The sequence below is a fragment of the Triturus cristatus genome, chromosome 2_1 (genome assembly GCF_964204655.1).
Source record: "Triturus cristatus chromosome 2_1, aTriCri1.1, whole genome shotgun sequence".
Taxonomy (NCBI): domain Eukaryota; kingdom Metazoa; phylum Chordata; class Amphibia; order Caudata; family Salamandridae; genus Triturus; species Triturus cristatus.
Genome location: NC_140581.1, coordinates 1,035,956,681 through 1,035,967,937, shown reverse-complemented (window position 1 = coordinate 1,035,967,937; position 11,257 = coordinate 1,035,956,681). Strand labels below are relative to the sequence as shown.

Here is an 11,257-nt window from a genome sequence, read left to right as displayed (position 1 = left end):
CAGACAATGTTTCCATATCATTACACTTTGCAGCTCAGAATGGTGGATAGTTAGGCAATACATTCTGTTCTCCAATGTTCGAAGCTGAAAAACGCTGTACAGTGTGTTTCAATCTGCAATACTTGTGTCAAGTTCTTCCTTGTGGGGGGAAAGAGCATGAAACTATATACCACTGATAATCCTAAACTGGAGTTTATTTCAGAAATGAGATTATAGGTCACTCAAAATAAGGCAGTATGTGTTTCTGCAGATCATAAAGTGAGATGAATGCATGTTAATTGCTGTGGCAGCTCCAGACCTCAAGGGCCAGATGTACGACCAGTTTTTGCTTGCGCAAACGGGTTTGCAACGCGTTTGTGTACACAAAAACCTACATAGCCATGTACAAACACTATTTGGTGAGTCGCAAAAAATTGCGAGTCGCAAAATAGCCTTTTGCGAATCGCTATTAGGAAGGGGCGTTCCCTTCCTAATAGCAACTCCCTGTCCATGTATGAATGCTTTGCGACTGCAATTGCGGTCGCAAAACGCTCTCAATTTATGTCCCTCTTCAAGAGGGTGGTAATGAAGTCGCAAATGGGAAAGGGTCCGCAGGGGACCCCTTCCCCTTTGTGACTGGCTCTAATATTATGTTTGAAGGGCTGGCAGTGATTCCAGGGACAACTATCTGCCCTTATAAAATGAAACAAAAATGTTTCATTTTTGTAAGGAAAACGGGCTGCAAAAAAAAACCTGCTTTATTGACAAGCAGTCCCAGACATGGAGGTCTGCTGAGCCCAGCAGGCCACCATCCCTGGGAGGGCAAGCCATTCCCAATGGGGTCGCAAATTGCAAGTGGCTCATTAATATTCATGAGCCTTGCATTCTGAGACCCCATTGGGAATCGCAATCAGTGTCTCTGACACTGTTGTACATTCCAAATTGTGACTCGCAATTTGCAACTCGTAATTGAGTGCAAATTTGGAATAGTCGCATATCTGGCCCCAAGATCCTTCCAGAAGGAGATAAAGTCAAAGGCTAAGCAGACTAGAAATGGCAGTGTATTCCAGACTGCGAGTGCACATCAATCAAAGAGTGTGAAATGTTTGTTTCTAAAGCTTTTTGGAGTTGCAGGATTCTTCTGCTGGTATTGATCAGAAGCCACCAGGTCTGGTATGTTTTTTCAGCCACCCAAAAAAAATTACACTAATCACTTATGGGATGCATCCATCAGAATATGTGGCTGTGGGTGTAGTTTGCATTACTAAACTACACAATGAAGCACACCTGGATCACCAAGAAGCTCAACAGTGGTCTGCATGTAGTTCAGAACTAGTTTTATGAAGTGTATCTGAACCAATATAAACATAATCAGGTGAGAGCTGTACACAGTCTGCTGCTGAAAGCTTAGAATGAAGAGCTTCTACTGCATGGAAAGAACAAAGTCCCAAGAGTACTAGCCATAATGAAATAAACTGTAACCAAACAATATTAGATCGGGATCACAATCTGCATTCAATTGACAACAAATTGCTTTCAAATGTTTAATCCACATCTTCTGATCTTCAAGCCGGTGTCCTGAAGCAGCTGGAGAGTGAGGAGTGGCGTTTGCCAGCTATGTTTATATTGTCTCTTCATTTGCTTCCCACTGTTTAAATTGAGATTTCTTTTTGAGAAATGTGGGACTTGTTGACTTTCTGTAACCTAATTTGTTCTCCTTTACATGGTGTGATGCTAAATGAACATGTGAATAACTATTTTGCTCCTTATGTGTCTAATAAGATTTTAATAAAGACATACTTGTTTGGGAGGGTGGCGTTATCAGAACTTGTATTGTAACACTCACAGTGCTAGGGAAGCATGTGTGGTAGGACTAGGTACAATATTGTGTGGAGCTGCTAGGTTTATTTGTGCACCTACACTTGAGGTTGGTGTTATTAACACATACTTTGGTGAACATGTTTGTTTTCCTAACCACCATAAAGAGTTATTCCATCTTTCATAGTTCCTATATTTATCAATGCAAAAAATGAGGAAAAAGGTGAAAAAAGAGTGTGGTTGTTGTGATTTCTGATTGTTGGCCTCTGTCCCCACACAAAATGATGAAATATTTCTATATGTTTACTGGTGCATGCATCCCATACCTGATTTCATATTTAACCTTGAGCCGTGGAAGGCTTGGTCGTAGTGGGAGTAGTTGTTGTTGGTGTAGTAGTGGTTGGAGTAGTAGTGGTTGGAGTGGTAGTGGTTGGAGTAGTGGTGGTTGGAGTAGTAGTGGTTGGAGTAGTGGTAGTTGGAGTAGTAGTGGTCGGAGTTGTTGTTCGACGTTGATAATGATGCTTCTTCTTGTGCCATTTTTTTTCATGCGACTGGAAAATAGAGAACATACAATAAAAAATATGATACACTCTAAAAAAATTATAATACAGATGTACATAACAAGACAGCACACTATAAACTTTGGAGAAATGTATCAAGGTTTTTGCTCACTAGAGGCACACACAGCAGAACATACCAACAAAGGTATATTTCCACAGACATCAAAACACCAGCCTATGATTTAAGCTCTAAAGCACATTCACTGCAGGTAGTCACCCTTTCTGATACATACATATAGCTTTTTATGGTGTGGTTTGGACAAACAAAAATTAAAGGACTGGAAGTAGGAACGTGTGCGTTTAAATGTTGAGTCTGTAACAACTGCAATGGGAAACACAGGCATTCAATGTATTCTGATCACAAAGTGACCTATTTGAGAATGTTTATGAGATAAGCTGCTGTTTTCCTCCACATTCTGTAAGCACAGAATGTAGGAGCCTTGATTAAAAAAAAGAAAACATATATTTGCACCTCAGGTTGACTCCTTTACATGGATGTAGATTTCTGAATTGCAGGATTTCATAAATCATTACACAGGCATTACAAAGGCATTGCTTAGTAAGGTTTGATATGTTTGGCCCATATAGCGCACTATTAGCATGAATGACTGGACTCTAAACCAAATAATTAATCGCTATGACGAAACAACAATAGTAGTTAACAGAACGTGTTAAACACTGTTGCTATATCAGAAAGAAATTCCAGCCTGCGCTAGCTGAGCTCTGTGAGACACTGTCAGAGCAGTGCTGGAAAGCAAGGAGCGCAGCTTCGGAAGGAGAGGGAAGGCACAGAGCAGAGGGGTTGGGTGGCAGACCGCCGCTTATTGTTTTTTCTTAAATCTGAATAGGGAGGACTGGTCACATTTTGTATGGTTCTGCATTACTCATCTGTCCCTGTATAGCGGGTGAACACAGGGGCAGATGATTTTGGAGCCATATATGACATAAAATTATAGATGGGTAAAAAATGTATTACAATGATATTTTTTCACCTTGGAGAGATAAGTGACAGTATGCTATTTGATATCCCGCGAAACGCCGTACTGAATAAACATTCCTGTATTTTATGTTAACCATCTATAATTTTATATGTGATGTGTGGTATCTATAGAGAGCCTTTGGCATAAGCAACTGGATTCTAAATCCATTAATCCTCTACTATGAAGTACTAATAAAGGTTAACAGAACTTATTACCCACTATTGCTACATCAGAAAATAATTCCAGGCTGCTCTGTCTGGGCTTTCTGAGAGCCTGTCAAAGCAGCACCAGAGATCAGTGTGCACACCTTCTTGAGGCGATGAAAGGGAAGGCATAGAGAGTTGTTGGGAATGGGTGGCAGGAGCCCATGTATTTTGTTTTAAAATTTGGGACAGGAAAGAGAGCCCATGGCTTCCTCATTACTCCTCTGTCTCTAGCAGCTAGAAGCAGGGAAGATGTATTTAGCGGTCATACATAATATGAAATTATATCTATGTTAAAAGTGGTTTATGAGGATGCCACCCATCTACCATCCATTATTCCATATAATGATGTATCTCTTTCATTTGAAGTCTCTATCATAATACCAGACTTTCATTACCCACTGCTATGATATAACAAGAGTGAGAGACAAAAGCTGTTTCACATTGTTGCTACGTCATAAAGGAATTCCAGGATACTGTGACATGCCTCTGAGAGCCTGTCAGACCTGAGCTGATATTCATATTGCTTTGGTAAGGAAGTGGTTGGAATCTCTCTGGGGTTGGTACAACATTTGGGGCAGGGAGGGGAGGCCATCTTTTGTGTGGCTCCCCATTACTCCTCCGTCCTTGGGCAACAGATGAAAGCAGGAGCAGATGATTTTGGGGGCCATACATAGCATGAAATAAAGCTCAGTAACAGTAAATAGAACGGATGTTTTTCATCAGGAGGTTCTGACTGACATTATGACTGATGTTATAAACATCACAATTGTTGCTCTTGTTATTATTTGATATTACTCAGAAGCTCTGAGTGAACAACATCCCTGATGTTCACTTTTACCCATTTATAATTCTATTTATTAATCACTACTTACAAAAATGTGAAATGTGCTCCACAGATGGAGTTTACCAGTGCACATGGGACAATACCCTCCAATGCGTACAGTCACATTTTTGCTGTTTCTTTCTTTTTCCCCCCCCCAAAGGAAATTATTTTTCACAAGTGATAAATATCTTCTCCTTTTTCATCAGGATTAAGAATGTTGATTTCCCATTTGCACTCAAGAAAGGGATTTACCCATTCTCTTCACAGGAATAAATCTCTGAGCATTTCTAAGATTGCAATAGGTCACAAGCATGTCAATGTGAATATTACCATATTCAGAAAATCATTGGTTTGTGGGTTGTTTCGAAGATTTCAGGGCAACCTGGTGCTGGAGTGCCAACTCCCTGCCCCTGGGGGAATATAATATGATATTTTTCTGAGTTACTGATTTATTTTCAGACAAAACTGCTTGGAAGCAGTGAGCAAGGTTTTCCTCTTTAAATTTATGATCTGTGCTGTCTGAAAATAATATAATAACTCAGAGAAACATCGGGTTAAATAAATTCTCTTTTTGCCCCACAGGTGCATAAAATAGATGCTGGAGTCTGTGGTTCACCTCTGAAGTGGACTTACATAGCCAGATTCAACAGGAAATCACATTGACTCAATTATATACGAATTGCTGATTTGCTGCAAATCTGGCCAATGTATCTAGGAATTATGTAAAGAAAAAGCAAGAAAGTGAAATATCAAAGATCAAACATTGAGTCAGACACAATCTCTCTCGCCCATCTGGGATTACTTGTGTTCCTTTCCAGAGAATTAGCACTGGAGATATACTGTTCTATCATAAAGAATGTCACAAACAATACCATGTCTCTAATAATCCTCCTGGCAAACATGGAATGGAATACTAATCAAAGTACGTACCACTGGTTAAAATTAAACTGTTTCTTTCCTTTTTTTAATCTGAGTACCTTATTCATGGTCCAGGTGGTGAGGAATCTAAAATCTTTCAATCCCCAAGCCCAAATATTATCCACAGTCAATCCAGAAAAGTATTTTATAAAGTCTGAGAATTCAGATACAATAAACCAACAAGAAAATGAAGCCTACAAAGGTAGAATGCCATGCTCACTGCAGGATATAAGAAACTATCGCAGAATGAAGGTCTCATACTTACACCACTGTCACTTGCACTCCTCTCATCCCGTTCGAAGGCCTGGAAAGGAGGGAAAATAAAAATTTAAAGAAACAAAACTTCTTAGCCAAGTGTAGTTGGGGTGCAATGCAATACAAGAGTGAGACATTTATCATCCATTAACTTAAGGTTACCTTCACCACTTATCACTGAAATATCCAGCTATCCTCTAAACCTGCTTCATTGGTATAACATTGCTGTTCTCTCCATCAGCTCCCACTCTGATTCCAGCAGCTACTATTGACAAGCTTTGAATCGCTATCCCGACCATCATCTCAGACGTTACTCCTTTGACAATGAGCCCTTTGTTATTTTCAAAGACCGCAGCATAGAGGGAGAATTTAATTTTGCCCTAGAGGTTTTATTTTTATTCTTCGTGTTTGCAAACATGCTCTCTTTCATATGAAAAAGCTACGCACTTAGGGGCAGATTTACAAGCCCCGTGCGCCACTTATGCGCTGCCGTCGCGTAACTTTTGTGACGCAGAGGTGGCGCAAAGCTAGCGCCATGCTGCAACAGATTTACAACGTGACGCATCTAGGGAGATGCGTCACGTTGTAAAGCCCTGCACCACATTAAACCCGCGTCAGGTTTAATGTATGCAGGGTGGGCGTTACATCGGAAAAAGCCTCGGAAAAGTGAAGCAGTGAAATCTACAAGATTTCACGCAGTCACTTTTCCAACGCTGGTGCGTCAAATCCTTACACCTGCTTCAAGCAGGTGTAAGGCGTGACGCACAATGTTAGGGATAGGGCAGGTTGGAACAGTGCTGGAGTAGCGTCGCACTTACGACACAACTTCAGCACTGCGCCAACCTAACGCCGGCAGATGCGTCACGCATCTGCTTGTCCTTACGCAATGATGCACCGCATTGTAAATGCGGGGCATCTGCGGTGGCGCAAGGGCAAACTTGCGTGACGCATCTTCCATGGCGCATCCCTGCTGATTTGCAGGGATGCACCAGGGAACGTAAATGTGCCCCAAAGATTTTAAGTGGTTTGAGTGAAAGGTGATGATGCGAACATTAAGGGGTAAAGTACCCTCTGGCGTACACATTAAGGACATTGCAAGTCACTTTCGGCCTCATTCCTCTATATGGATATGGAATTCTTTAGTGACTTGCAATACCCTTATAATGTATGGTAGGGTACTTTATCCCTTATATTACACTTTTTGTTTCCCCTTTTAACAAACAGCATTTTGTCCTTAATTCTAGGTGTGTTCCAAAAGAATCTTCTGAGGGCACACCTCTCTTCCACTTTTCAGCCCACACTGCACAGTAGAGGCTTTAACAACAGTACAGTAATATCACTTATGTTAACCATGGATTTTTCAGAGTGGTTTTTCTGAACACTGATATAAACTGGTACTGTCTTGCCTGCAGCTTATGTGATTTCAAAATAAAATATTACACAATGTGCATGCCCTATCATCACTTCGAGACTGCTCAATATTTAATTTCATTTTCAAGTACAGACACATTTTGAAATGCTTCAAACACCCAGACAATACAAAAGCATCATTTGAACCCTAAAAGTGCAGTAGGATGTTTCCAATTCCCATTTTAGGGGAATGGACGACAGAACACATGAAAGTAGGAATATCTGCTTATCAACAGAAGCACAAAAGATATTTTCACTAAAAGCATTGTTGAGTGAGACTAACAAAGTACTACATGTCTGCTAATGTCCCACACATCATCACTCACCGCAATGCAAACGGCTAAGGCCAGAAGGCAGGACACCACAACCAAGGTCCTCATCTTTTATGAATGGTATCTACAAGGAAATATGAAAAAAAGAATGGTTAATAAAGAGTAAATTTCTGAAGTACCAGCCGTGATCTCTGATAGTGATTGTCAGAACACTTGCCCAGAGTTTCGTTATGTTGGAGGTTAAAATAGACTATATATTTATAAATGTAACTTATAATAGCACCACTGGAGTTATTATAAATCAAGACTGCTGAGCATATGTTCATTGCGTGCTTTCTACACAGAAAGGATAAAGCATAAACATACTATCACTGGCAGGGATTGTGTTTGAAGGTTGAACGGCTGGATGCCCAGCTTCCTCCTAGGTTTGTATTTGGGGATCATTTGGTCCAGAAAGACATGTATTATATGCATTCATCCCAGGCTTTGTATGTGTTATAAGGTACATTGGTGTGGGCTTTTTAGATGTAATTATAAACCGTTTTTTAATAGCCAATCAAGTTTACCCTGAAATAATTCAGAAGTTATCAAAACCTAAAACCACTCAACTGGTTACCCTATCATCCAGTGCTGACAAGCAATCTGAAGGTTAAAAGCAATAACTTACCAGGAGGAGCTCGTACAAGGATCGTCTTCTGATGCTTTTGCGTGTGAAGTGGTATTTGGTGTTATAATGCCTGCACATTTATACCGTTCGTTTAAGGGCCTGGCTTTACCAGGATTAGGGCTCATTGTGTCACACCGGTTAAAGTGGGTGGTAAATAATCCACCCTTGATGACTCCTGCTCTGGTTTCCTTGGCTGCTGCTTATAAGTGCAATATTTTGTAAAAAAAACTCTGTATTGTTAGATAAACTAGGTACGTAGACGAAACTCCACACTTGAGTTGCTGAAGTTTCAGTGGTCATTCAGACCACAATTTAGGTATTGTCTGATACTTGTGAGTTCAATAATGCCTTTCATAGGTGGCTTTTTGATTCTAGGAACTGAGTGCTGAAACCTACAAGGAATTAGAATGATTGATCCCTTGGTATTGTTCCTGCTTCTTGCTCACCACATACAGCTCTGTCGGTTGCCATGACATGCAGGGCGATTATGAACTGAATTTAAACTCTAGCTAGGTACATGTGGGTCAAAGTGTACAGCTCGTTGCCATGGAGGACCCAAAAAAAAAAAATCAATTTAGCAAAAAATGACAAATCAACAAATAATTCCTATCCTAATTTTAATTCTCTAGAGTTACTGTCAATTTCATTGGACGTTACATTATGAAGTTTTAAATAAGTTAATTCCAAAATATGACACCGTGCTCCATCAATATTTTTCTGAGGCACTTCTTTTTAAAGAGTGTTTCACAAAACCAGGAACTTCATTATTTAATTCTGAATAGAAATGATAGTGGAATGGAAAAGTAATTAAAACCACAAGCAGATGAGTGGTGAAATATAGTACAAATAATAATTTCTATTAAAACAAAAGCAACATTAGGATAGATTAATGTATTCTAAAAAATGCAACATTTCACCAACAAGGGTTATTTAAGAAATGGGAAGAAGAATATGCTATAAATGAAGTTGTGAAAATTCACCCAAAAAACATTAGAAAAGCAGTCTTTCTACTTTTGAGATAAAGTTCAACAAAAATATATACTGAAAACCTAAATATGCAAGACAAGAAAATTATCCAATGAATGAAAGTATTTTAAAACAAACCCAATAATGGCAGAATGCTAAAGGACAGAGAGTTATTTCAGAACATTGAAATATTTGGACCTCCATTGACCACAATGGCAGGGGCCAAATATGTCTGATAAAGAGTATATGTACTGTTTAGATCCTGACAATCATGCCCATTTTGTGGTTTCTACCTTCGTAGACTTTTTAGAATGTATAAGGAAGTCACTTGTCAAGAATAATACTGAGGAGCCAAAAAAAGGAGAAGGGCTGATTTGACTCTACTTGTTCTCAAAAAAAGAAAGTGCTCACTAAAGCTTTAGGTTTCAAACCAAGAAATTTCCATTCTCCGTAGGGAATATAAAGCGGCCAGGAAAAATAGGGAAAAGGTACTAAGAGAAGAAACTTGGGTAAAATTAGAGCAGGCTTCAGCTACAGGTAACTCAAAGGAGTTTTGGGGAATATAAATGGCCCCCATTTTAAAACTCCGAATGACCCAGGGCTTGATGTTAATTTAGGAGAGGAGGAGTGGGTGGCTCCTTTCGAAGGTATTTTTGGCACAACTGATTATCTATCACTACAGTCACCTATCATCCCTGGTACTCATCTCTCATTTAATTATAATGAAGTCAGGAATGAGATTAAGGCATGTAGAAGTGGGAAAGCCCCGGGTCCTGATGGCGTCCCAATGGATTTCTTTTTTGAAAACATGGATATATGGGTTCCCCTTTTAACTAATGTTTTTAACAAAATTGCCATAGTGGGCCCCCCTACATCCTGGAAAACCAGTATTATCATCCCTATCCATAAAAAGGGAGATAAAAGTAACCCAAAAAATTATCGACCGATCTTGGTGATCGATACGATGGGCAAACGTACGGGCCGTCTACTTTTAACGAGATTAGAGGCATGGGTGAGGAGTAAAAATATTTTAATGGTGTCCCAATATGGATTCCAAGAGGGAAAAGGGATGATAGACCAATGCCTGACGCTTTCACTGATCATGGACAGATATGTCAAAGCCAAGGGTGGAAAGATCTATCTTGCATTTATGGACTTATCCGCAGCTTTCGACTGCGTGTCCCACCCTAGTCTCTGGCAGATAATGGAGGAAATGGGAATAGATCAGGCATTGGTTGACTTCATCAGGCAGCTGTACTCTGACGCCTCCTCCTCAGTCCGTTACGGGAGGAACGGGGAGTGCACCTGATCATTTAACATCTTGCGAGGGGTAAGGCAAGGCTGCGTCCTGGCACCATTTTTATTTTCCATAGATAGTAATGGTGTGGGAAAGCATCTTGAGGGTGCAGCCTTGGACGTCCCTGTGCTTGCTAACCATCAGCGGTTACCAATGTTGGCATATGCTGATAATGCTGTTTTAATGGCTCGAACTGGGAGTGGGCTTCAGTTTCTTATATCCACTTACGCGACTTTTATGAATTCATTAGATTTAAAGGTCAATCAGAGCAAATCTTTTATTATCATTACGGGGGCGGGGAAACATGATAGACCACCCTCTTCTTTTATGGACTCCGGTAAAATTGATGTGGTGGACTTGTTCCCCTATTTAGGAGTCCTTTTTGATAGAAGCCAATCATGGTCTAAACTAATAGAGGGAAGAGCAATGGGCATGCAGAGAAGCATAATGGCATTAAAAACATTCTCCAAAATGCTGGGAGCCAAACCTCTGATCCTAATGAAAAAAAGTTAGCATGCTAAAACTAGGGCAGCAGCAGTGTATGGAGCAGCGATATGGGGGATGGCTCCCAGTGACTCTTTGCAGTCCGTAGAGAATACATTTTTTAAGTCTTTTACTTCCCTCCCACAGTCATATTCAAACTATGTTCTACACATGGAATTGACTTTACCATATATTATTGACTCAATCAAAATGGCACCACTTCTACTGTGGCTCTCTATTTGGCGAAGGGCGACATTTCCCCTTAGGCAAAACTTAATAACCCTTATTTTAAAGTCAGAGAATTACAGAAGGATCAGGTGGCTACAGTATGTGGAGTCAGAGTTATCTGCCACAGGTTTAAGCCGCCTTTTTAAAGACCCCTCTATCAGTAAGTCCATAACGAAGAAAAAATTGGCTGAGATATTCATTTTGAGGGCCCAATACATGAGAAAGGAAAAAAACTCCCACACCCAGACTGTACGTCTGTACGATCTAACACCTGTGCTGGTGGAGGAAAGTTGTTTGTATCTGGCGGATGTCACACTCCCACATCACAAATACATTTTACTGAAATTTCTTTTAAATATGATCCCTCTGATGATAGGATACCCGGGGAAGCAATA

The 11,257-nt window shown here is 40.2% G+C and overlaps 1 protein-coding gene across 1 annotated transcript; it reads right to left on the bottom strand.

Moving 5' to 3' along the window:
• Nucleotides 1–2,123: 2,123 nt before the first annotated feature.
• LOC146866295 (uncharacterized) lies at nucleotides 2,124–7,932 on the bottom strand. The gene is made up of 4 exons (XM_085640831.1): nucleotides 7,889–7,932; nucleotides 7,276–7,345; nucleotides 5,550–5,588; nucleotides 2,124–2,348 (listed from the first exon to the last, which is right to left on the bottom strand). The coding sequence occupies exons 2-4, from the start codon at nucleotides 7,327–7,329 to the stop codon at nucleotides 2,136–2,138; spliced, it is 306 nt and encodes a 101-aa protein (XP_085496957.1). The 5' UTR covers nucleotides 7,330–7,345; nucleotides 7,889–7,932; the 3' UTR covers nucleotides 2,124–2,135.
• Between the last annotated feature and the right edge of the window lie 3,325 nt (nucleotides 7,933–11,257).

Bases quoted from the DNA above. Each gene is read 5' to 3' on its own strand.
- LOC146866295 (XM_085640831.1), bottom strand. From the start codon at position 7,329: ATGAGGACCTTGGTTGTGGTGTCCTGCCTTCTGGCCTTAGCCGTTTGC. The intron at 5,589-7,275 runs GTGAGTGATGAT...CCTCCTTTCCAG, and splicing joins CCTTAGCCGTTTGCATTGCG to GCCTTCGAACGGGATGAGAG. The intron at 2,349-5,549 runs GTAAGTATGAGA...TCTATTTTCCAG, and splicing joins GGAGTGCAAGTGACAGTGGT to TCGCATGAAAAAAAATGGCA.